Raw genomic sequence first — 23224 nt, forward strand, 5'->3', positions numbered from 1 at the left:
AGAACAAAAAAGATGAAAGTGTTGGAAACATGCCTGGGAACTGAATTTCTTCAGGGGAGACAAGAAGGCAGAAAAGACACTAAAAATATTTTAACATGGAATTGGCATAGAGAAATGGTGCCAGTAGTTCCTACGATCCAACACAAAGAAACTAGTGCCGACTTTAGGATATATTAAAGAAAGAATATGCCAGAAGTGAGTCCTATTAAACGCATTCTTTTTTTTTTTTAAATCTTGCTAAGTAGTTTTCCTTTTGGGGAAGATTTTTCTGATTGTCTTCTCATATCTCTCTTGTTTCACTTGGCTAACTTCAACTTAAGTTTAGGTTAAAAGTCTACAAACCCTCTCCCAACCCCGATCAAGTCTGCTTAAGTTCACCTTAATGCTATCTCATAGCCTCTTGTAATTCTCTCTCTTAGTACCTATCATGGCACCGATGCTATATTTATCAATGTGATTACTTTCCCATGTCTGTCTCTCACATTTTCCTGTAAACTACTTGAGGGTTGAGATCATATCTGTTTTATTCACTGTTACGTCTACAGGGCCAAGTGCACTATCTAGTCTAGGGGAGGTAATAAGTCTGCTTAATAAATGAATGAATGGGCTTATAAATGACTTGGTGAATGTTTTTTGAACTAAAGATAATTTTTCTTTTTGTGGATAGCATTAAGAAATAACTAAAATCCAAACAATTTCACAAAATATCTTGGATAGTTTGGGGGTTGTCTTTGCTTCTTCGGCTCATTGCCAGGACCTTGATTCCAGAAATGCTTTTGGCTAAGATCTTTTCAATTCCTTGCCAATTCCCTAATTTCTGAAATGCCTTTGTCCAAGGAAGTGCTGATTGCTATTTCAAATGTTTATTACCTTAAGTTCTTTACTTCTGTGACAAAGGTGAGATGACTGTGAACTTCCTTGAAAAATTTTAAACGTAACCAGTACCAAACTTCCAAGAAACCATACAAACAGTTGCAATGAAGATGTGATACATTATTCGGAGCACAGATTAGCAGAATTCCAACAAATACTACAATTCTTAGGTAATAAGAAGCACAGGGGAATAGCCTCACTATGCAATAATTTAACCTGCTTTTTCCTTGGTAGCTTGCCAACACTTCAAGGATTTTGGAGTTGGGTAACTCAGAACTTGACTATCTGCAGCTGTATTGCTGAACTTGAATGTGAAAAAGCAAGCTAATTGGAATAAGCATGTTGGGCTACAGTGAGGTGTACTTTCATCAGTATATTCATTTTCTACATCTGTGAAAAAAGTTAAACTTGGTGACCTTTGAGGTTTCATGTTTTTAATTAAGCAAAATAATTTTTTCAAATAGAATAAAATCTTATATGAAGCCCAAACATAAAGATGAAAGTTGAGCAGCTCAGTGAGTGTGTGTGAGTGTGTGTATGATCTGTTCTGTTGATTTCACCTTTCTCACGCTCAGAAGAAAATGAGAAAAAAAGGATTCCTTTAGACACAGCTTGAAAAACAGTGCTCTGCCTCTTTGGATTTAGTTCTATTATATGGGTGTTGATTTATATTTACAATTATTTCTATGACTATTTAAAAAAATTCTCCATGTTTTAGTCAATAGGTTATTATTCATAGCAATATTCAAAACAAAAAAATATAAATACAAAAACTAGAGTTAAATAACATTGAGTTTACCACAATGACATTTAATGAGAAAATGTTACTATGAAGATGAGATGTTGGACAGTATAGCACACAAAAAAATACAATGAGTAAAACATTTTAGAGCCTCGTTTTGTTTCCGTTGTGATGATCAGTTGTTAACTTGGCACATGCCATACCATGACAGTAAGTATTTTCTTTCAAACAAGGACACACTTTTATGCAAACATTGGAAAGCATATAAGATAACTTTGCTAAGAAAAATAGTATTACTCTCCAAATCTTATAAGATGGGTGATACTTAATATGCTTCTAGCAAACTCTTAGCCTTGATGATGAAGTGTAAGTTGAACTAATCAATGAATTTGCTCAAAATCCCTCAGGTTATGGTTATGCTGAAACAACGCAATACCAGTGCCTAACAGGAAGTGAAGAGAATAGCTGTAATGCACGAAAAGGTGTTAGGCACAGCAATTGATATTGGTATAAGCCCAAGATGGGATCTGTCTTCTGGCAATCAGTCTCAGGAAAATGTCTCCAGTAGCAGATTCCTTGGGTGGCACAGCTATGCAATTGTAGCCATGCCTTTTGTGGTATCAGCAGCAGAACTCTTTCAAGAAGCCACAGGCCACAGCGATACACATTGTCATGGGGCCTCTGCTTTATTATCTTTGAAAGGCTAAGTTTGGCCACCCTTCCTTTTCTTATATTTTAACTTTTTTCCCCCAGTGTTGTGGGATGACATCACATTCCCTAGGAGAGAAAGAGAAAGTGTATTATGTGGATATAATCTAAGGAGATTTGAAGTGGGTATAGGAATAAATGATCAGAAACATAAAGAAAAATATACTATATGTCTATGGCTCTTAGTTTCTTTCCAACCACCGCTTTTTAAGAAATGTACAATAACAATTTTTTTTTTTTGAGTCGGAGTCTCAGTGTCACCTAGGCTGTAGCTGGAACTACAGAAATGCGCCATCATGCCCGGCTAATTTTTTAAATTTACTGTAGAGATGAGGCCTCACCAAGTTGCCCAGGCTGATCTCGAACTCCTGGGCTCAGGCAATCCTCTCACCTCCGCCATCCAAAGTGCTGGGATTACAGGCGTGAGCCACCACACCCAGCAGCAATAACAATATTTAACATTTAATTTTCATATGTAGGTAATATTCAAATTGTTCAAAAGCCAATACCCATAAGTATACAGTGAAAAATCTTCCTCCCATCATTGTGCTTTGACTACCCAGTTTCTCCTGGGTAGGTCACCCTCATCTTGAGTTTCATGTGTCACCTTCTAGAAATTATTACTAGCACATACAACTATAGATTCTTATTTTCACAAATGAAGCAGATGATTTTCAAGATTCATCCCAGGAAGCTGGTAGGTATTTCTTCCCATACCCAAAGTTCACCCATAAGATCCTTCTGATATTTTTATTGTAAATGGTGTTTGTTACAAAGGACAAAGAGCACACTGGTACTCCTATCACTGACATGCTGAATAAGGGTAGCAAAGTGTAGTCAAGTCCAACTCCCAGAGTACAAAATTTCCTTTCCCATCACTGAAAGTAAAGAGAGATTGCTGAAAGGAGTAAGAGGAAAAAGAAACTTGATCCTTACTTAGAAACAATTTATAGATGAAGTGTGGCTGTCTTTTCAAATCAACTGCTTTTTCTATTGTTTCCTAAAGTCACTGAATAAACCAGTGCCAATGCTGTGAGATCAGAGCAGAGCATGTGGCATTGACAAGTCACTCAACAGGCCCTAGAAATTGGGCCTGATCAAATTGGAACTGAAAGAATTACAGTGTTTCCTTCCTCTTGATGACCCTCTCTGGAACATGTCTGGAATGAGTGAGCACAGGAGATGATGTGGTTTTCGCTCGGAGGCCAGGATGGATATGCATGTGGAAGGCGAGGTGTGCATTGGTGTTATTTTTAGAGGCTGTAATTCTACTGAGAGGTTTCCTAGCTCATCCTATCTTGCAACGTTTTTTTAAATCCTAAACTTTTTCCTTTAAAAGTTACCTATGAATGAGACTAGAAGTAGGATGGATGCTTCAAGGTCAGGCTTGGAAACCCACTCTAGCGAACATTTTCTCCCTCAATCCAATATGTTGTGTTAATCTTACAAGTTACAGTGCAACAGTAACTCCTGCTTACGTTAAGACTTGACTTTGGAAGTCTTCCTAAGTAATAAGAAACACATATAATTTCTAGTGAGATCATCCTCAAAACATTACCACAAACAGTAAACATTGGCAAGTGCTGCTAAAAACAAATTGTAAGAGGACTTCATACCAGGTACAATGCTTGATGTACATAGGTGTTCAAAAAAAGTCTGTTAAATGAATATTAGTCAACCTTAAATGCTCAGCTGCCATTGATCACTTTTCTTCGGTGTTTTGGAAAAATTATAACATTTGTTTTTTTCCCTATAAACTCAGTGGCTAATAGTTTGCTAAACATAGGCAAAAAGGTCAGTGTACACTCAGGCAGCACATTTATTTTTAATATTTTTAATTCATTGTTAACATTTTTATTTCATTTATTCTAGAAATGGAAGCCAAGTAAATGAATGAATTTGGATCAGGCAGATCTGAGATAAAATTTGTCTGTTCACCCATCCATTCATCTATGCATCTATCTATCCAGAAAATACTAATTCCTCTGTATGTCAAGATTAGGCAGGATATTCCTATAATAGATTGCTAAATTCCTGTTTTTATGGGAATCAGTTAGAATTTTCCATCTGGAGAAGAGAGAGTAAATTAAAAAATCACAAATTTTGGTAATCTTTATGAAGAAAACAAACAGGAGGCTGAATTAGAGGCTAATGGGTTGAGAGAATGCAGGTGTTGTATCAAGGCAGGCAGAGAAGCCCTCTATGAGAAAGCGGCATTCAAACTGAAATCCAAAGGATGAGCAGAAGGTGGTCATGCCAGGATTGGAGAGAAGCATTCCAGGCAGAGGGAACAGCATGTACAAAGGCTTTGAGAGAGGGAAGAGACAGTACATCCAAGGACTGAAAGACCAGTGAGCATCTGAATCCCAGCTCTGCCTTCGGTAACTGTGGAAGACCAACTAAATTACTCAATCTTTTGAACCTTTATCTCTTCATATTTAAAATTGTGACAGTAGGACATACAGGATTTTGGGGAGAATTTAATGGATTTTAAACGAGATAACGTAGCTTATTTGAATTACTTGATATCTACACAAAGGTCTCTGAGACTCTAGTTGGGGCCTCGTCATCTAATGTGCTTGACCCTTCTGGTTGCCTGATCATTTTGTTGTAGGTTGAGAGACAACCATTATTGGACTAGAGAACATTTTCCATTCCTGATACTTCCACATTTAAAGAGAGAACAGGCACAGATTGTGTCTGTTCATGTTAGAAAGCTCAGAAATCAAAAGGGGGAGAGAGAAGGAGAGGGAGAGGGACAGGAGAAAGGAAAAAGAGGGAAATACTGAGCAAGTAAAACGAGAAGATTTTATTATTAAACGTGTGCTTCATCATCTATGGAATAAATTTATGAAATACATTTTAATGGTCAGGCAGGGGTTTGCTTTTACATTTGAGGTGAGGAAACGATAAAGAGAAATGAAATAATGGCCAGTGAGTACTCAGTATATAAGAGGCACAGTGCTTGGCAAGTTATGTATTTTATTTTATTTAACCTTCAAAAAAACCCTGAAAGATAGGTCTTATTTGCCTCATTTAAAGATGAGGCAATGGGATTCAGAGGGTAAGGCAGACTCCACTGAGACACTCTTTCTCTCTTACCTTGGGGTACTTAATGTGGAATTGAGCAGTTCTTTAAAGATGAGATTCTATAAAATGTAATTGTATGTAGCCGATATATTTCTTTTCTTTTCTTTCTTTCTTTCTTTCTTTTTTTTTTTTTTGAGATGGGGTCTCACTGTTGCCCAGGCTGGAGTGCAGTGGCATGATCACAGCTCACTGCAACCTCAGCCTCCCAAGTAACTGGGACTACAGGCATGTGCCACCGTGCCCAGTTTATTTTTTAATTTTTGTGGAGATGAGGTCTCATTATGTTGCCCAGGCTGGTCTCAAACTCTTGGGCTTAAGCAATCTTCCCATCTCAGCTGGGATTACAAGTGTGAGCCACTGCACCAGGCCTGTAGTTGATATATTTATTTTTTTATTTTTATTTTTTTGAATTGGAGTCTCACTCTTGTTGCCCAGGTTGGAGTGCAGTGGCACACTACGGGCACCCCAGCATTGACCTGCTGGGCTCAGGTGATCCTTCCTCCTCAGTTTTCCAAGTAGCTGGAACTACAAACGCACATCACCCTGCCTGGGTAGTTTTTGTGATTTATTGTAGAGGTGACGTCTCACCAAGTTGCTCAGGCTGGTCTCGAACCCCCTGGGGACTCAGGCATTCCTCTCGCCTTGGCATCCCAAGGTCCTGGAATTACAGGCTGAGCCACCACGCCCGGCCAATGTATTTATTTAGAATACTTTATTGTGGTACTACTGCATTAGCATTTATAATAACTGATAATGACAATGATTAATTATGATGAGTAATAATGATAATGCCATTATAATTAATTTATCTCAATGCAACACACATTTACTGAATACCCAGCTATGTCTCAAGCCCTGTAGTGGGTAGAGATATATAGTGCATGGCTTGTTTGGGGGAATAATGGGTAGTCTGTTGCCACTAGGGTGTGCAATGGGACAGGGAAGGTTGGCAGGTCTAGGTGATGAAAGGTCTTGATGACTTGGTAAAGATTTTTGGAACCTGTCCAGTGGAAGATAGGCACATGATCAGAAGGGCATTTTAGAGAGACTGCTCACACAAGTTATTTTTAGACAAGGCTTAGTAAGCACCAGTTTACCCTGTGGGGCTGTATTAATAACCTTCATTATACATTATGCTCCCTCTTTCTTCTTAGGAATGGTGGAAGGTGCCATGGACTTGATCTTGATCAATTCCCTACCTCTTGTATCTGATGCTGAAACATCTCTCACCTGCATTGCCTCTGGATGGCGTCCCTATGAGCCCATCACCATAGGAAGGGACTTTGAAGCCTTAATGAACCAGCACCAGGATCCACTGGAAGTTACTCAAGATGTGACCAGAGAATGGGCTAAAAAAGTCGTTTGGAAGAGAGAAAAGGCTAGTAAGATCAATGGTGCTTATTTCTGTGAAGGGCGAGTTCGAGGAGAGGCAATAAGGATACGAACCATGAAGATGCGTCAACAAGGTAACACACCCCTCAGTTAGGGGCAGGTGAGGCCCACTGAGGCACGTGTGCGTGTGCGCGTGCGTGCACACACACACACACACACGCACACACACACACATCCACACATCCCTTTTGTTTTGATAGCTGCTCCCTCAGAGCATGGCATGACCTTGTCTCCCTCTTTCCAAGCATTGCTGTTTCTGGTACACAGAACATCAGAGATGAAAGAGACCATTCAGTCTATCCCCCTCATGAGACATTGTGCCTACTTTGTGGGATAAAATGAAGTAGTGGCCCTTACTGAGGGCTTCCTGGCACTTATAGAGATATGACTGTGTTACATGTATGTACTATGAAAACCACAGCAATGAAGGCAACAATTCATTGTGAAACTATTGGCTTCTTGATTTTGCATGCGATACTTTTGTGTTGCTTGCCCCTAAATACTCTTAATGGGAGTTAATATTTTCAAGGAAAACATCTGTCAATAATTCATTTAATTGGTTCCCTTGTGCATCAGTTATCTATTGTGTTTTTATCTACACAATAATGCTGTGTGACATAACCATAAACCACAATGGTATACAACAATAATCACGAGTAGCTTGTGAGTTTAAGTTGTGTTGGTAAGGTAACTCTTGACCTAGGCTGGGCTTTCTTACATCTATGATGTTGGCTGCCTGTAGGCTTACAAGGCTGGCCTCGGCTGGGGCAATTTGGCTCGGTTCTGTATGTCTATTATCCTATAGCAGGGTAACCTAGGTGTGTTTTCATGTAGATGGCTAGGGTATAAGAGAAAAAAATTGAAACACTTGAGACTTCGTGAAATCTAGGCTCAATATTTTACTTCTGAGAATTCACTTCTCTTTCATTTTATTGACTGGAGCACGTCAAATAGCTGAGCCTAGCATCAGAGTGAGAGGGCACTACAACTTGAAATGACAAAGTGTGGATACAGGGAGGGATGGAGAACTGGGACTCTTTTTGCAGGCTACTGTTCTTGGAAAGGGAGCATAGAATTCCAGCCAAGATGATTTCTCTTTGTTCTGCCTGAAATGATCTGGTCCCTCACCCATCAGCCATTTTTTTCTTGTCTGCTGATACTTAAAATGAAGACATCATTTCCAAATTGAAATCATCATAATTGTAGGGGCTATGGTCTGAGGATTTGTCATTTCATGAAATAATGATATTGTGAGGTCTTTGAGGGTTTGATTTTTAATTATAAATCTGATCCAGATAGGTAACATATCTCTGCATATTTCAGATTGGCTGTTTCTTATATGGTCTGAGAATCTGCAGTTTCTTTTGTTTTTTTGGTTTTTTGGTTTTTTTGAGTTGGAGTCTCACTCTGTCACCCAGACTGGAGTGCAGTGGCCGTTCCCGGCCACCGCAGCCTCTACCTGCTGGGCTCCGGCGATCCTTCCGCCTCAGCCTTCCAAGTAGCTGGAATTACAGGCATGCGCTACCATGCCCGGCTGATTTTTTGATTTATTGTAGAGATGAGGTCTCGCTGCCCAGGCGGGTCTCGAATCCGCGGGCTCAGGCAATCCACTCACCTCAGCCTCCCAAAGGTGCGAGATTACAGGCTGAGCCACCGAACCCGGCGAATCTGCAGTTTTTTTAGATCAATGCTTCTCAAAGTTGAACAGGCTTATAGAGCCCCTGTGGGTCTTGTAAACATGTGGAGTCTGATTCAGCAGGTGGTTAGAGAGAGTCTTGAGATTCTATGTTTCTGACGAGGTCCCAGGTGATGAGAATCTGCTCAACCAGGGACCACACTTTGAGTAGCAAAAGTTCAGAGTTAGCTCCTTGCTAGGGTCCACCTGAAAACATAACTCTGAGTTTGCTCATGGTGGTAATGAAAATATTTGAAGGCAGCAAACTCATTTTAAGGTCAAAAGTGATAAAATCGCTATTCATTACAAATGAAGGAAAGCGTTTTCTTAGCAAATCTATGATGTTCACCTTTAAATGACACCAGGACAAGTGGGAAAAGTGCACAACAGAAATTCCCAGGAATGCAGCTCTCCGGTGAGGGAAGAGAGGTTGAACAAAGGGATGTGAGGTGTGCCAAAGCTATCATGGCTGAATGTTGACTCTATTATTTTTCACGTGTAATTCTGGATTTGACTTTGAATAAAAAGCAATGTCCTTTTGCTGATGTTTCCACCTTCTGAATGAAGATAACCTGAGATTGTGCCCCCGTGGTTTCATGGGAATGAAATGTGAAATGCCACTAAACCCTTTTTGGGCTGTCTGAGATCATCCCTAGCAATGTATAAATAAGGATTTGTAAAGCCAATTGATCTAGAAGATTGGGAGTTAAAAACCACCTGTGATGGTGGCTCTATCTATAATCCCAGCACTTTGGAAGGCCGAGGCTAGTGGATTGCCTGAGCCCGTGGGTTTGAGATCAGCCCTGGCAACTTGGTGAGACCTTATCTCGACAATAAATAAAAAATTAGCTGGGTGTGGTAGCGTGAGCCTGTAATTCCACTCCAGCAGGTTGACGCTGGAGTGGCTGTGAGCGTGCCACTGCCCTCCAGCCTAGGTGATGGAGTGAGACTCCAACACAAAAACAAACAAACAAACAAACAAAACCCCACCTGTGATGATCCCTACAAACAGAGAGTCTAGGTGATCACAGGTAAAACATAGCTTAAATTCAGTTAAATGAAACAAAGGCAGGCTTGGATAGTGAGTGAGTGGCCGTAAGGGAAGATGGCTTTGCGACTTATACTCCTCTGAGTTTTAATTCTTTCTCCACCAGATTATTTAACTTCTACTGGTCTCGTTTTCCATCATCTGTGAAATGAGTATAATAACATCTACAAAATCGTGTTGCTTTAAATTAGATGATATATATAAGAAGCCAGTTTTCATGAGTGCATTGATTTGCACAGTAGATGAGTTCCTAAAAGCTTACATAAAGTGAGACATTGCAGAATAAGTAAATAATAATAATAATAGCATTTTTTTGGGCAATCTCTCGGGCCCCCTTCCACTGTGGGAGCTTTTCTGTCCTCTTAATAAATCCTGCTTTAAAAAAAAGAAAAAGAATAGCAGTTTGTAAATGGTGAAGATGAGGTTTGATGAAAAAAAAAATCTCGCTTTAGAGCTTGTATTTATAATCACTACATTTAATAACATTAACATTCTCACTTAATGTTAACAACTCTCCCTGCTTGTGAGCCCTTGCTTTATAAAAGTAGAATGATTCCACTTGAAACCCTGAAAAGCAGCTCAGGGCACAGAGCAGAGTCAGTAGAGGCCAGCCAAATATGGGGTTGAGCCTAGCTCTACAACTGAATGGCACGACCCAAGACAAGTTACTTAATTGAAGTTATAGTTTTTCCTCATTTGAAAAAAAAAATGAGCATAGATTTTATCATATACATTTGGAAATTAAATAAGGCACTTAAAGATTGCCAACATTATCTGGTTCACAATAGATGTTTAATAACTATTGTTAGTATACCGCCTTGAAATAATTATTTGATGGGACTATCAATTTTTCTACTCAATTGTAGGAATGCTTAATATCAGGTATTAACATAATTGTGGAGGTTGATACAAAACAGAAAAATGGGTAGCATGTTCTCTCCTGTATTTTAACAATAACCACATCTTGGACTGGGGAACCGGTTCTGTTTCTCTTGCTAACCACACAGTGGGGGAAATACGGTGTGAGGAAAATGAAATGCATTATGGTGAATCAGGAAAAACCTCCAAAACGATGTCTTCTTGCCACTATTAATTCCCTGGTAGAACATCAGGAGAGCTCAGAAATGCCTGCTTAGAGACAGAGCAGGGTAGGACAAACATCAGTATATTCCTGCTTGCTGCTGACTTGTACATCTGGGCAGGAAGTGGAAAATCCATTTGAGATGTGCCAAAACACAGCTTAAATTGGCTTGCCCACCCTAAACAGCCAGACTGCGTTTTATCAATGGTGTCATTCAAAACAATCAACAGCAGTTTGTTCAAACCTCACTGGTGATTTCATTTGGGGGTAGGAAGTTATTAATAAAATCTGAAACATTTTTAGATCCAAAGATCTGTTTCAGAATGAATTATCAGGGAAAACCTATTTTCATTTTCATTTGAGAATTAGCTTTATATTAAGAATATCAAACTTCCCAAACATAGTTTGTAAAGTTGAGAGGAGCCATTTTTGTGTATTTAACACAAAGGAACATGTTCGAAGCATCAAGTAAAGCAAATGAAATCAGATTCATTCATTTATTCTTTCATTCCACAATTATTCCTGAGCCTCTATTTGGGCCACATAGTGGGAATGTGATGATGTCAGCATTTCCTGAATACTGATTATGTGCCTGACATTCTCCGAGCAACCTCATGGATGTGACTATCTACTTTGGTCTTTACCAAATGCATACCAGATGAGGTTTTTTTTGTTTTGTTTTGTTTTTTTTGAGTGAGTCTCACTCCGCCCAGGTTGGAGTGCAGTAGCACCCTCACGGCCACCCCAGCATCGACCTGCTGGGCTCTGGCGATCCTTCTGCCTCAGCCTTCTAGGTAGCTGGAACTACAGGTGTGTGCTACCACACCCAGCTAATTTTTGATTTTTTGTAGAGACAAGGTCTCGCCTAGTTTCCCGGGCTAGTCTTTTACCCGCAGGCTCAGGCAATCCACCTGCCTCGGCCTTCCAAAGTGCTGGGATTACAGGCTGAGCCATCAATCCCGTCCCAGATGAGGACTTTTAAGACCCATTAACAGATGAAGCTTATAGCTATTGTAACTTAGGTGCATTTGCTAGCTAGTGAGGGCTGGATCTGGAAGGTAGAGTCAGGCTCATTTCCAGAGGCCCAGCTCTAACCACCACCCTGTGCTGCCTTTCAAAACAGACGTGATCTTGCCCTTCTGGAACACTTGGGTTAGTAGGAGAGCTAGATCGAGAGTGATGAAAAAGTGTAGAATATTTGGAGAGCAGCTATGAGAGCACCTGCCCCGTGTTCCAGGTGTGGTGAGAGGTTCTTGGAGACATCTAAATGGAGACCGATGAATGGAGCTGGTAAGGCGTAGGGAAAGAGAAGTAGAAGAGATGGAAGGAAACTCATGACTTGGATCTGAGCAATCGTGAGAGCTATTTGAAGAACTAAACCTAGTTCAGAATGGCTGGACTCAAGAGTTAAGAATGTGGGTCTGGAGAGTGATAAGTCTGGAGAGCCACTGTTATAGAATATGGAGGTCTTCAGTTTGTGTCTCAACTTATACTCTTATTTATTGTTGGGAGGTCATGGGGAAGGGACTCCATCTCCATCTTATTCACTTTGGTAAACTGTGGATATCCTGTCTCACAGAGCTGGTGTGAAAATTGTACAACACAATAATGGACATAAAACTACATTGTTTCCCTTAGTACTTATCTCACGTTACATTTAAAGGAGATGATGGAAATTTAGCTCATTTGTTTTTCATCTGTGAAAAACATCTTTGTGTACAAATTTTGCTATTAACTACTTTTTTCTCTAACCCTTAAGAAAAAAGTGAATTTAAGTTAAATTCTCCCCGTGAACTAGCCCAGCCAAACAACCTTGAGCAAGTTCTCTTCCAACCTAGGCTTCAGCAACCTCATTTATAAAATGAAGTGGTAGGACTTTAAGGCCTTTTGAGGCCAGGTACAGTGGCTCACACCTGTAATTCTAGCACTTTGGGAGACCAAGATGAAAGGATTCCTTGAGCCCAGAAGTTCAAGACCAGCCTGGGCAGCATAGTGAGATCTCGTCCCTACATTAAAAACAAAAAAAAAATTTTTTAAAGCCTCTGGGTTCTCACATTACATAATCTATGAGAGCCTCCAGAGTCAAGTTCCCTGTTTTTAATCCTAGCTCCCCCATGTAAATGCTGGGTGATCTTGAACAAGTTCTTGGCCTCTGTGTACCTTAATTTCTTCATTTGTCAAATTAGAATATCATTGTACCTATTTCATAGACATATTATAAAAATTAAATTTGTGTTAAGTGCTAACAATAGCACTTGGCACTATGAAAAGGTGATTATTATTTTCAATGATCTGGTCAGGACACCTGGCATCAATGTATGTGTACCAAATACAAACTTGGCTCTTGCACCATCAGAAAGCCTGAAGCAGAACATGACATTTGGACACCTTTCATGAGTACTCAGCAAAGAACAATCAGCCTAGAGATATGAATGCAGAAGGTAACAGGCTGGACAGCAGTGGAACTCTGGTGTGATGGTGCCCCTAGGAACCAGGGTCTTAAAAGGTATAAAGTCTGAAATAATAAAGAGCCACAGAGCAGGAGTTAAAAAGGCTCCATTGGAGTTGAGCCTACTAGAGAATCTCAGTTCCTTTTCAGAACACAATGCTGCGTGAGAAGTCCCTTCCGTGGTCAGCTAAACAATCTTCACCAAAAGGAGCAGAAAATGTAAACAAACCATATAGAAAGTGTGAAATGGTCACAAAAAATGTCTCCTAGGAACCCAGGAGCATGTCACAGAGCGCAAGAGCTGCACATGTTAGGATGGCTAAATGAAGCACCTCGGCATGTGGTCAGGAACTCAATAAAGCCTGTCCCGCACTTCATGCAGTTCCCTGTCTGCCCCTCTGTATGCTTGGTGCATTTTAGTACTGTGGAGAAAGCAGGCCCTCGCGCCCACGTTGCAAATGTCAGTGTTGCCATTTATTTATATTCGGGAAGGATATTGACCTCTTCCAAGCACGTCCGGGTTTAGTCTAATCATTTAATATTCCTAACAACCCTTGAAAGTCTATATTATTACTTCTGAGTTACAGATGAGGAAACTGAGATTTGCAGAGGTGAAGTAACTCACTGAAAATGGTCCACTAAGCCGCAGAGGGTGGATTCAAGCCCAGGATCATCTGATTCCAGAACTCATACCACTGTTTGATCTAAACTATGCTCTCTCTGAGGTGTCCCTGGGTCATCACCTGCACCCAATTTATTTACTTACCTTGCCACGCAGGGGAGTCCTGGCAGGGCAACATACCTGGGTCAGCAGGCACAGCCTACAGTCGAGGAAAACAAGCAGGCAAACCTAAAGCCCAGATCCTTCTGAGCGTGGTTCAGAGGCATCTCCTGTCCTCACAGGGTAGCTAAGCACACAGCACTTGATCAGTCTCTCTCAAATCACTTATTCAAAAGCCACAGATTAGATGAGAACAAAGGCACGGTGACCAGCTGATTCACCACATGGTTCTCAGCAGGAATTCCTACGATTCTCAAGACTTAGTCCTGGGCTGAAACACTGGAATTCATACCTTTGGTTGCCAGGTGTTTTGCTCTTAATTTCTGATTTAGGTGCATTCTGGTCAGAGAATTTGTTTTCTATGCTGTTTTTGTCTTCTATGTCCCGTATTTGGGATTTTATTTTAGTGATTTGGATTCTTCTGCTGAAGTTGGGGTTTTGGTGGTCTTCTCTTTCCAGCTCCCTTAGGTGATTTGTTAGGCTCTCCACTTGTGATCTTTCTGTTTTCTGGATATGAGCTTGTATAGATATAAATTCCCCTCTTAGAACTGTTTTCATGGCATCCCAGAGATTTTGCTAAGATGTTTCTTCATTTTCATTTGTTTCCAGGAATCTTTTAATTTCTGCTTTGATTTCAGTGTTGACCCAGTAGTTGTTCAGCATCATGCTGTTTAGTGTCCATGTCTTTGTGGGCTTTGGAGAAATGTTGTTGGTGTTGGTATTTATTTTTATTCCACTGTGGTCTGAGAATGTGCATGGCAAGATTTCAACCTTATCAAATGTGTTTATGCTTGATTTATGGCTAAGGATGTGATCGATCTTGGAGTATGTTCCATGTGTTGATGAGTAGAGTGTATATTCTGTGGTGGTTGGGTGGAATAATCTGTAGTTATCTATTTGGTTGAGTGTCAAGTTTAGGTTCTGAATCTCCTTGTTGATTTTTTGCCTCGATGATCTATCTAGGGCTGTTAGTGGGGTATTCAAGTTCCCTGCTATAATAGTGTTAGAGTCCATATTCATAGAGATGTGCTTTGTGGTTTAATAGAGAGGCAATATATTTGAAAGTATGTATTTATGATAACGGGGCACAAGTGTTCATGAATTTCCAACCGATCTTTAGTCATGCCATTCAAATCTTCTTTACATTTTCTTAGTAATTTTAGAAGTTATTCTATATTTGGCTTGTAAAATCGTAAGTCAATTGATTGAAAATTTCTGTCACCATGTCCAGCTTAGAATACAACATTGATTAGTATTTGATTAATCAGTTTCTGAAAGTTTCCACCATGCCTGTAAAGATTTGTCATTTTCTTTCTTTTATTCTGTCAGTTTTTGTTTCATAGATTTTGAAGTTCTATTGTTAGGTATATATGCAAGTTCAGGTTATTATGACTTCCTAAACAAGATGTATGAATAAAATCTTCTAACAAGATTTTATAAGGTGGTGAATGGTTCTCTCTTATCGTCATGTAAAGACAATCTTTATCCCTAAACATTTTTTCTCTTTAGAATAAATTTTGTCTGTATAAATATTATAATACCAGTTTCTTTTAGTTAGTATTATTTCAGTCTATATTTTTCTATCCCTTTATCTTTTGTGTCATGTTTAATGTATAGTTCATGAAAAGAGCAAAGTCATATGTATTTTAGAATTTAAATTCTAAAATCTAAGATTTTCTGATCTCAATTTGTTGTCTGTCTTTTAACATATTTGGCATGACTTCTGCTGCCTTATTCTATTTTTTCCATATCATTCTTTGGACCATTTTCTAATTTATGTCTTTTATTCACTTCCCTTCTCTCTCATCCTCTATGTCGAGGAAAGTTATTTCTCTTCTTTTAGTGGTGATCTGTGGGGGTCCTGCCCCTGCAGGGATCGGGGGTCTCTGGCGGTGTGACAGTGTCAGCGATTTAAACTGGAGGGATAGATATAAAGAGAAAGAAAGGGGGGAGAAAGAAAGAGACTGGACTCCTGTCTAGTGTAGAAGCCATTTATTGAATGTTATCCCAGGGCTTTTATTCCCAAACTCTGTAAAGTCATTATCACAGGAAACAAAAGGTAGCATGTGTCTTTCACATGTACAGGTCTAGGTGTACAAAGGAAACCCCCCACTCTCAAGCAAATGTTTTTTCATACATAAGAAAAAACATGAGGAAGAGCAACCACAAATTGTCTTTTTGTATCTTATGCTAGTTTAATGTTCCCCAAACTAGTTTCTTATGTGCCCTTAATTGTATTGCAACTACATCATCTTGAATTAACGTCACTCAATGTCTAAACCCAAAACCACCATAATAAATTATTAACTTCTACTATTCTATACTAATTCAAATTAGTTTTTCTTAAAACAATTGCTGCCATGGTTACACTCTCCTAACACCAGCTGGCCTAATTCAAACTTTACTGGCCCCCCCTAAACTAACCATACTTCTATAACAAAATGGTTACTTAAATTTTCTTAATCTATAAAAACTATTTTCTAAAACCTATATCTATACATTTCTAAAATCACATCAAAAAAACCTGTGACTTGCACTAAGGCTCCTCAATGTGACTCAAAGTTAAACTTAAATTGTTTAAAAACAAAAACCATAAACTGTGGAAAATGGAAACATTAGACTCCCAGGTTTAGCTGTGTACGTTCCAGTCTCAGAGTTTTCTATCAGAGCCAACAGGAGCCTTTCCTGGTTGCTTGTGCCAATGAAAAAGGAGGGAGGGAATGGGGTCAACAGCTCCCGAATGCATCCTAGTGATCTCGGGGACAACAGCCCTTCCTTATCCCTAACGCTCAGTGGGCCTCTGTGGCTGGTTCCCAACAATGATCCTTGTATTTTCAACATTTACAACTTTAAAATGCCTAAACTTATTTCCCTCTTATCCCATAGAGTTTGGCTTTCGACAGATTATGGTATAAGTTAAAGGAACTCAGAAACTCTTGTCACTGGGAGAATGTTAGATTTTATTCACACATCTTGTCCAATAAGCCAAGAGAGTCAAGCAATGTTGTATTCTAAGCTTAACACAGTGACAGAAGTTTTCAATCAATTGACTTATGATTTTACAAGTCAAATATAGAATAATTTCTGTAGTTTTTTTCTCAGTACTGCAGAAGTATTGAGACAGTAGTATGTCAGTTTATACATGTATAGTTAAAGAGTAGAAGGCAGGATATTGGATTCCATTTTTGTTTTTATTCTTCAATATCCCAGTATTTCCACCATTAGTAATGAGTCCAGCATTGTGTTTCTTCCATTTGAGAATGTTTGGGGCATCGTAAAGTAATTAGACTTATTTAGAACAATGGCAACACAAATGGAGCAAGGGAAAAGTGACTTGACAAGTGTTTTTTTCTTTTCTACTTTGGAAAGATTCATATTTCATTTGTATTTTTTTCCACTTTGAGGAAACTTTGGTAGAGATTGGAGAAGGCTGGCAGAATTATAATTTAGTTTGTTTTTTAATATAAGATTAACAATATTTGATAATAGATACAGGTTGAGTATCCCAAATCCAAAAATTTGAAATCCCAAATGCTCTAAGATCTGAAAATTTTTGAATACCAATATGATGCTCAAAGGAAGTGCACACTGGAACATGTTGAATTTCAGATTTTCAGATTTGGAATACTCAGCTGGTATAATGCAAATATTTCAAGATCTAAAAAAAAAAACCCAAATCTGAAATACTTCTGGTCCCAAGCAATTCGGATAAAGGATACTCAACCTGCCCTAATTATCACAATGTTCTTATCTTCCTAACTACCTGCATGGATTATTGTGTATGTATATATTGTTTGTATATATTTACATTTTTATAGAGGAAATGGCCATTATTTTCAACAGATTCTTTAGAAGGTGCATAACCTTAAGAAAGGTTGGAACCCATTAACCACCGCTGTTTTTCATATCATGAAAACTAGCTGACTCCCAGCAAGTGCTAGCACCCATCTTCATCTGATGTAAATATATACAAACAATATACACACACAATAATCCATGCAGCTAGTTAGGAAGGTAAGGACATTGTGTTAATTAGTACAGGTTGAATATCCTTTTTTCGAATTGCTTGGGACCAGAAGTGTTTCAGATTTGGGTTTTTTTTTAGATCTCAACATTGAATTGCTCCTGGAGAAAAACATGTGACTTCATTTTTGATATATATTTTTTCTCTTTTTTAAAAGCTTCTTTCCTACCATCTACTTTAACCATGACTGTGGACAGGGGAGATAATGTGAACATATCTTTCAAAAAGGTGTTGATTAAAGAAGAAGATGCAGTGATTTACAAAAACGGTGAGTAGGTGTGTTTCATTTCCTTCCAGCATCACAGTGTAAGACATCAGATAACATATAACACTTGGATCATTATCCTATTGCAGACTTGGGGACAGAAGTTTGAAACAAAACTGCCATGATGCAAGCTTACCAAACTCTGTGTATGATAGAAAACCTCTTAGGTGATGTGTTTGGTTACTTTAAAAATTAAAGTAGAATTCATATGCATATGAAAATATGTATGAATGTACATACATTGTACATTCCTAAATATATATGATATATGTACACACAATAAAACCCATCATAATGTGATAAATGAGGTTCCAAATTCAGCTATGTAAAATACGAGTTTGTTTGATTGCAAGGTCAAAGAAATGACCACAGTAAATCTGAGAAGTCAGTTGTCAGTAGTGCTGGAGGTCCAATTATGTCCTCCAAATCTGTCTAGGTCCTGGCTCTGGTTTGGCATGACCTGGTGGCAATTACCTGATCCAGCTAGAATATTGATGGGGACCATTCTGAATGTTTGAATAAATAGGATGTCCAGGTTGTGGTAGTGATTCTAGGTATCTCCTGGTTAACTGGTTAGTTGACAGGGTTACCTGAAATTTTCCACCTAACTTTGTCTGCCCCTTTATGTTCATCAATCTCTGTAGATGAAAACAATTAAACTACCTCCGTGTGTGTGTGTGTGTGTGTGTGTGTGTGTGTGTGTGTGTGTGTGTGTTTTGAGGTGGAGTCTTACTCCATTGCCCAGGCTGGAGTACAGCAGCACACACGCTCACGGCCACCCCAGTGTCGAACTGCTGGGCTCCGGCGATCCCTCCACCTCAGCCTTCCAAGTAGCTGGAACTACAGGTGCGCACTACCACACCTGGCTAATTTTTTAAAAATTTATTGCGGAGACGAGGTCTCACCAAGTTTCTGGGGCTGGCTTGAACCCATGGGCTCAGGCAACCCACTTGCCTCGGCCTCCCAAAGTGCTGGGATTGTAGGATGAGTCACCGAGCCTGGTCCATGTGTTTGTTGATGCCATAGACTAAACTATCTGTTCTATCACCATGCCTTCCTTGACTACTGGGAAAACATTGAATTAGTTCAGTCTTTCCATTCTTCTCCCACATTCAATATGTCAGAGCACTTTTTCTTGATCAGGTCAGGGAAAGCTGATTAAGTAGAGAGGACCTACAAAGAAACAGGAGTGTTTGAGTGTGACCTGTTGTTCTGTACTCTTCTTTCTTATTAGGATCCTTCATCCATGCAGTGCCCCGGCATGAAGTACCTGATATTTTAGAAGTACACCTGTCTCATGCTCAGCCTCAGGATGCTGGAGTGTATTCGGCCAGGTACATAGGAGGAAACCTCTTCACCTCGGCCTTCACCAGGCTGATAGTCCGGAGTAAGTGACTGGGAGGCCACCATCTGTGGTGGTGTAGTTGTTAGGACTTTTAGTTGCAAGTAACAGAAACTCACCCTGGTTTCTTAAGCAAAAACCAGGGATTGGTTGGCAGGACAGTAAGGGCTCTTAAGAAATTGATGGAAAAGCTGACAAGCAAGTTTCAGAAAAGATAGGCTCCTAAAGTTCTGGGGCTCAGCTGTGGGGTGTGTGTGTGTGTGTGTGTGTGTGTGTGTGTGTGTGTGTGTGTGTGTGTGTTTGGTGGAGAGGAGTAGACTTTCTCTCTAGGATGCTGCCATTTTCGTAAGTCAGTTTCAACAATGCTTCTTTTACTTCCAAATTTTGAATTCCCAGGCTAAAAAAATCAGATTGGCCTAACATGTGTCAAATGTCAGCCTAGACCAATGATACTATCGCCCAACCTAGACAAGGGTGGAGACGTATACTGAAGTTATAGGCACCAGGAGCTCACATTTGTATAAGCAAGATCATTCCTATAAAGGGGGAAATCACAGTGAGCACGGCAGTCCTCTGCAAGATCTTTGCTACATGGGGATGAGTTGGGCCTTCTGGTGTAGAATCGTCTAGTTAAACATTAAATCCTGTACTTTCCAGATCTTTTAACTCTCTTTTTTTTTGTTTGTTTGTTTTTTTGAGTGAAGTCTACCTTTGTCGCCCAGGCTGGAGTGCAATGGTATGCTCACAGCCACTGCAGCTTCCACTTGCTGGGCTCAGGCAATCCTTCCGCCTCAGCCTTCCAAGTAGCTGGAACCACAGACATGCACCATCATGCCTGGCTAATTTTTAAATTTATTGTAGAAATGAGGTCTTGCCATGTTGCTCAGGCTGGTCTTGAATCCCTGAGCTCAGGCGATGCTCTTGCCTCTGCCTCCCAATGTGCTGGGATTACAGGTATGAGCCACGGCACCCGGCCATTTAACTCTCAATTGTGATTTTTATTTTCGGGTTTGAAAAATGCAAGAGTTAGTAGTCCCCCCACCCCCTGCCACTCTAACTATCAAAATGGGGAGTAACCATTGCCATAACATTTTTCTGTAATTTTTACAGGAAATTGATCTGTAGGCAACAAAAGATGTGCCCTGAATTTCCCCTGGTTATGTCAGTATTTGTGATATTAAATATTCAGGTCCTCAGGTCTAAGTACCTGGGCGGCTCTGTTATTCCTCTAACAATTGGTATCTCTAATTTTTTTTTTTTTTTTGAGTTAGAATTTCACCCTGGAGTGCTGCGGTATGCTCACATCCACCACAGCCTTGACCTGCTGGGCTTAGGTGATCCTTCAGCCTCAGCCTTCCAAGTAGCCGGAACTACTGGCACACGCCACCATGCCCAGCTAGTTTTTTGTGATTTATTGTAGAGATCAAGTTGCCCCAGGTTATGACTGACCGGGTTTCTCAAGATTCCCTCCTCAGTTTGGATTGATTTGCTAGGATGGCTCACAAAACTCAGAGAAACACATTTACTGGCCTCCCAAAGTGCTGGGATTACAGGCTGAGCCACCATGCCCGGCTGGTATCTCTAATTTATGAAGATTATTTATTTTGTTTTGCATAATGTTCATTCATTCGTTCAATGAAAGGTGTTGATCATAACTCTGTGCCAAGAATTGTGTTGATGTTGAGAATATAGGGTCATAAGATAAATCCCTGTCCCTTGGGTAATTCAAATCAGAACAGGCACATATATAATTAGGTAAATAGATATTGAAATATGACAACAGGCTGGGCTCGGTGGCTCAGCCTGTAATCCCAGCACTTTGGGAGGCCGAGGCGAGTGGATTGCCTGTGCTCACGGGTTCTAGACAGTCCGGGCAACTTGACGAGACCTCGTATCTACAATAAATCAAAATCAGTCAGGCGTAGTAGCGTGTGCCTGTAGATCTAGCTACTTGGAAGGCTGAGGCAGAAAGATCGCTGGTGCCCTGCGCTGGGGTGACTGTGAGTGTGCCACTGCACTGTGGCCTGGGCAACAGAGTGAGTCTCTAAATAAAAATTTTAAAAAAAGAAATATGACAACAGAAGCATAAAAAGTGAGGTTCACCTAGATTATGCCGCATGCTAAGCCACCTCTGTGAGTTTAAAATATAGCAAAGTATTTCACAGGCAGGACCATTTTAGTTTAGTTTTAATTGTATCTAGGACATGTTTTCTCCTAGATGTCTACTGTGCTTGACTTCTATTAAGTGTCAGAGCAGCCTTTTTTGTAACAACAATCTTTTAAGAAAATATAATTTGCAAGTGATAACAAAACGGCAATAATCAACTTCCAAGAACTTGCTCCATAGTCACCTCTACATGAAGTTTCTGTTGACTTGGGAGAAGCAAATACTATCCCCTTTAATGCCACTACTCAGGAAGGTTCGAGGCAAAGAAGCAATTGGTATTTAGTTTCTCTCTGGTCTGATACAGTACCATGTACCAGGTGTACTCAGAGGGTAAATGGGGTACATTTTCTAGGAGTATCAGAAACATCAGATGTTTATCATGGCTGTTTAGGATAGGAAAAGCAAAATGTTTTTCTTAATCTCTACTCTCACTGAACACAACGCTTCTGACATCAGATGTATATGGGTTTTTCCTTACACACGAATCCATTCTCCAACAGATGTCAGCTGGGTATCCTACAGTTTAGCTCAATTCTGATTCTATCTACCTGGAAATAGCATCACACCCTACAGGTTAAGGATTCAGTCCCATAAGGCTGCCTCCCACTTCAGATGCCAGTTGCAAGCCCCAGGTTATGACTGACCGGGTTTCTCAAGACTCCCTCCTCAGGTTGAATTGATTTGCTAGGATGGCTCACAAAACTCAGGGAAACACATTTACTGGCTTATTATAGAGACTAACACAAAGGAGAGGGATAAATAGCCAGGTAGAAGAGATACAGAGGGCAAGGCTCGGGGAAGGGGTGCGGAGCTTCCATGTGCTTTCTGGATATATCACCCTCCGGGACCCTCCATGTGTTCAGTGATCCAAAAGCTCTCTGAATCCTTTTTAGGGTTTTTTTTTTTAAGTTGGAGTCTCACTCCGATGCTCAGGCTGGAGTGCAGTGGCATACTCACCTCCACCCCAGCGTTGACCTGCTGGGCTCCAGTGATCCTTCTGCCTCAGCCTTCCAAATAGCTGGAACTACAGTCGCACGCTACCATGCCCGGCTAATTTTTTGATTTATTGTAGAGATGAGGTCTCACCATGTCGCTCAGGGTGGTCTCAAACCTGTGGGCTCAGACAGTCCTCTTGCCTTGGCCTCCCAAAGTGCTGGGATTACAGGCTTGAGCCACTGTGCCCGGCCCTTTCTGGGTTTTTAAGGAGTCTTCTTTAGGTAGGCATTATTGATCAAATCATTAGTCATTTGTGATCAACTCAACATTTAGCTCTTAACCCCTCCCTGGAGGTTGGGAGATGGGACTGAATGTTCCAATCCTCTAATCATGCCATGGTTTTTCTGGTGACCATTCTCCATATTCAAGGTATCTTAGCCTCTCAGTCATCAGTTCTCTTGTTAGCAGACGAAAACATGCATCACTCCAAAGGTTCTAAAGGTTATAGGAGCTGTGTGCCAGGAACCAAGGGGAGAAGCAAAGTATATGTTTCTTGTTATATCACACTATCACATAGGTAGAAGGCATAATGCTTTCTTTTTTTTTTTTTTTTTTGAGTTGGAGTCTCACTCTGTCGCCCAGACTGGAGTG

The 23224-nt window shown here is 40.1% G+C and overlaps 1 protein-coding gene across 3 annotated transcripts in view; it reads left to right on the plus strand.

Annotated features, from left to right (window-relative positions):
- The window catches only part of TEK (TEK receptor tyrosine kinase), a 122692-nt gene that overhangs the window by 36644 nt on the left and 62824 nt on the right, over window positions 1-23224 (plus strand). For 2 of the 3 annotated variants that reach the window (XM_008055229.1, XM_008055230.1), the window contains exons 2-4: window positions 6568-6879; window positions 18021-18131; window positions 19363-19515. In XM_008055229.1, coding sequence (XP_008053420.1) covers window positions 6568-6879; window positions 18021-18131; window positions 19363-19515 — 576 coding nt within the window. The remainder of the gene's footprint in view (window positions 1-6567; window positions 6880-18020; window positions 18132-19362; window positions 19516-23224) is intronic. The other variant, XM_008055231.1, reaches the window with a different exon arrangement.

Source organism: Carlito syrichta, unplaced genomic scaffold (assembly GCF_000164805.1).
Source record: "Carlito syrichta isolate Samal-C Ts95f unplaced genomic scaffold, Tarsius_syrichta-2.0.1 Scaffold301784, whole genome shotgun sequence".
NCBI lineage: Eukaryota > Metazoa > Chordata > Mammalia > Primates > Tarsiidae > Carlito > Carlito syrichta.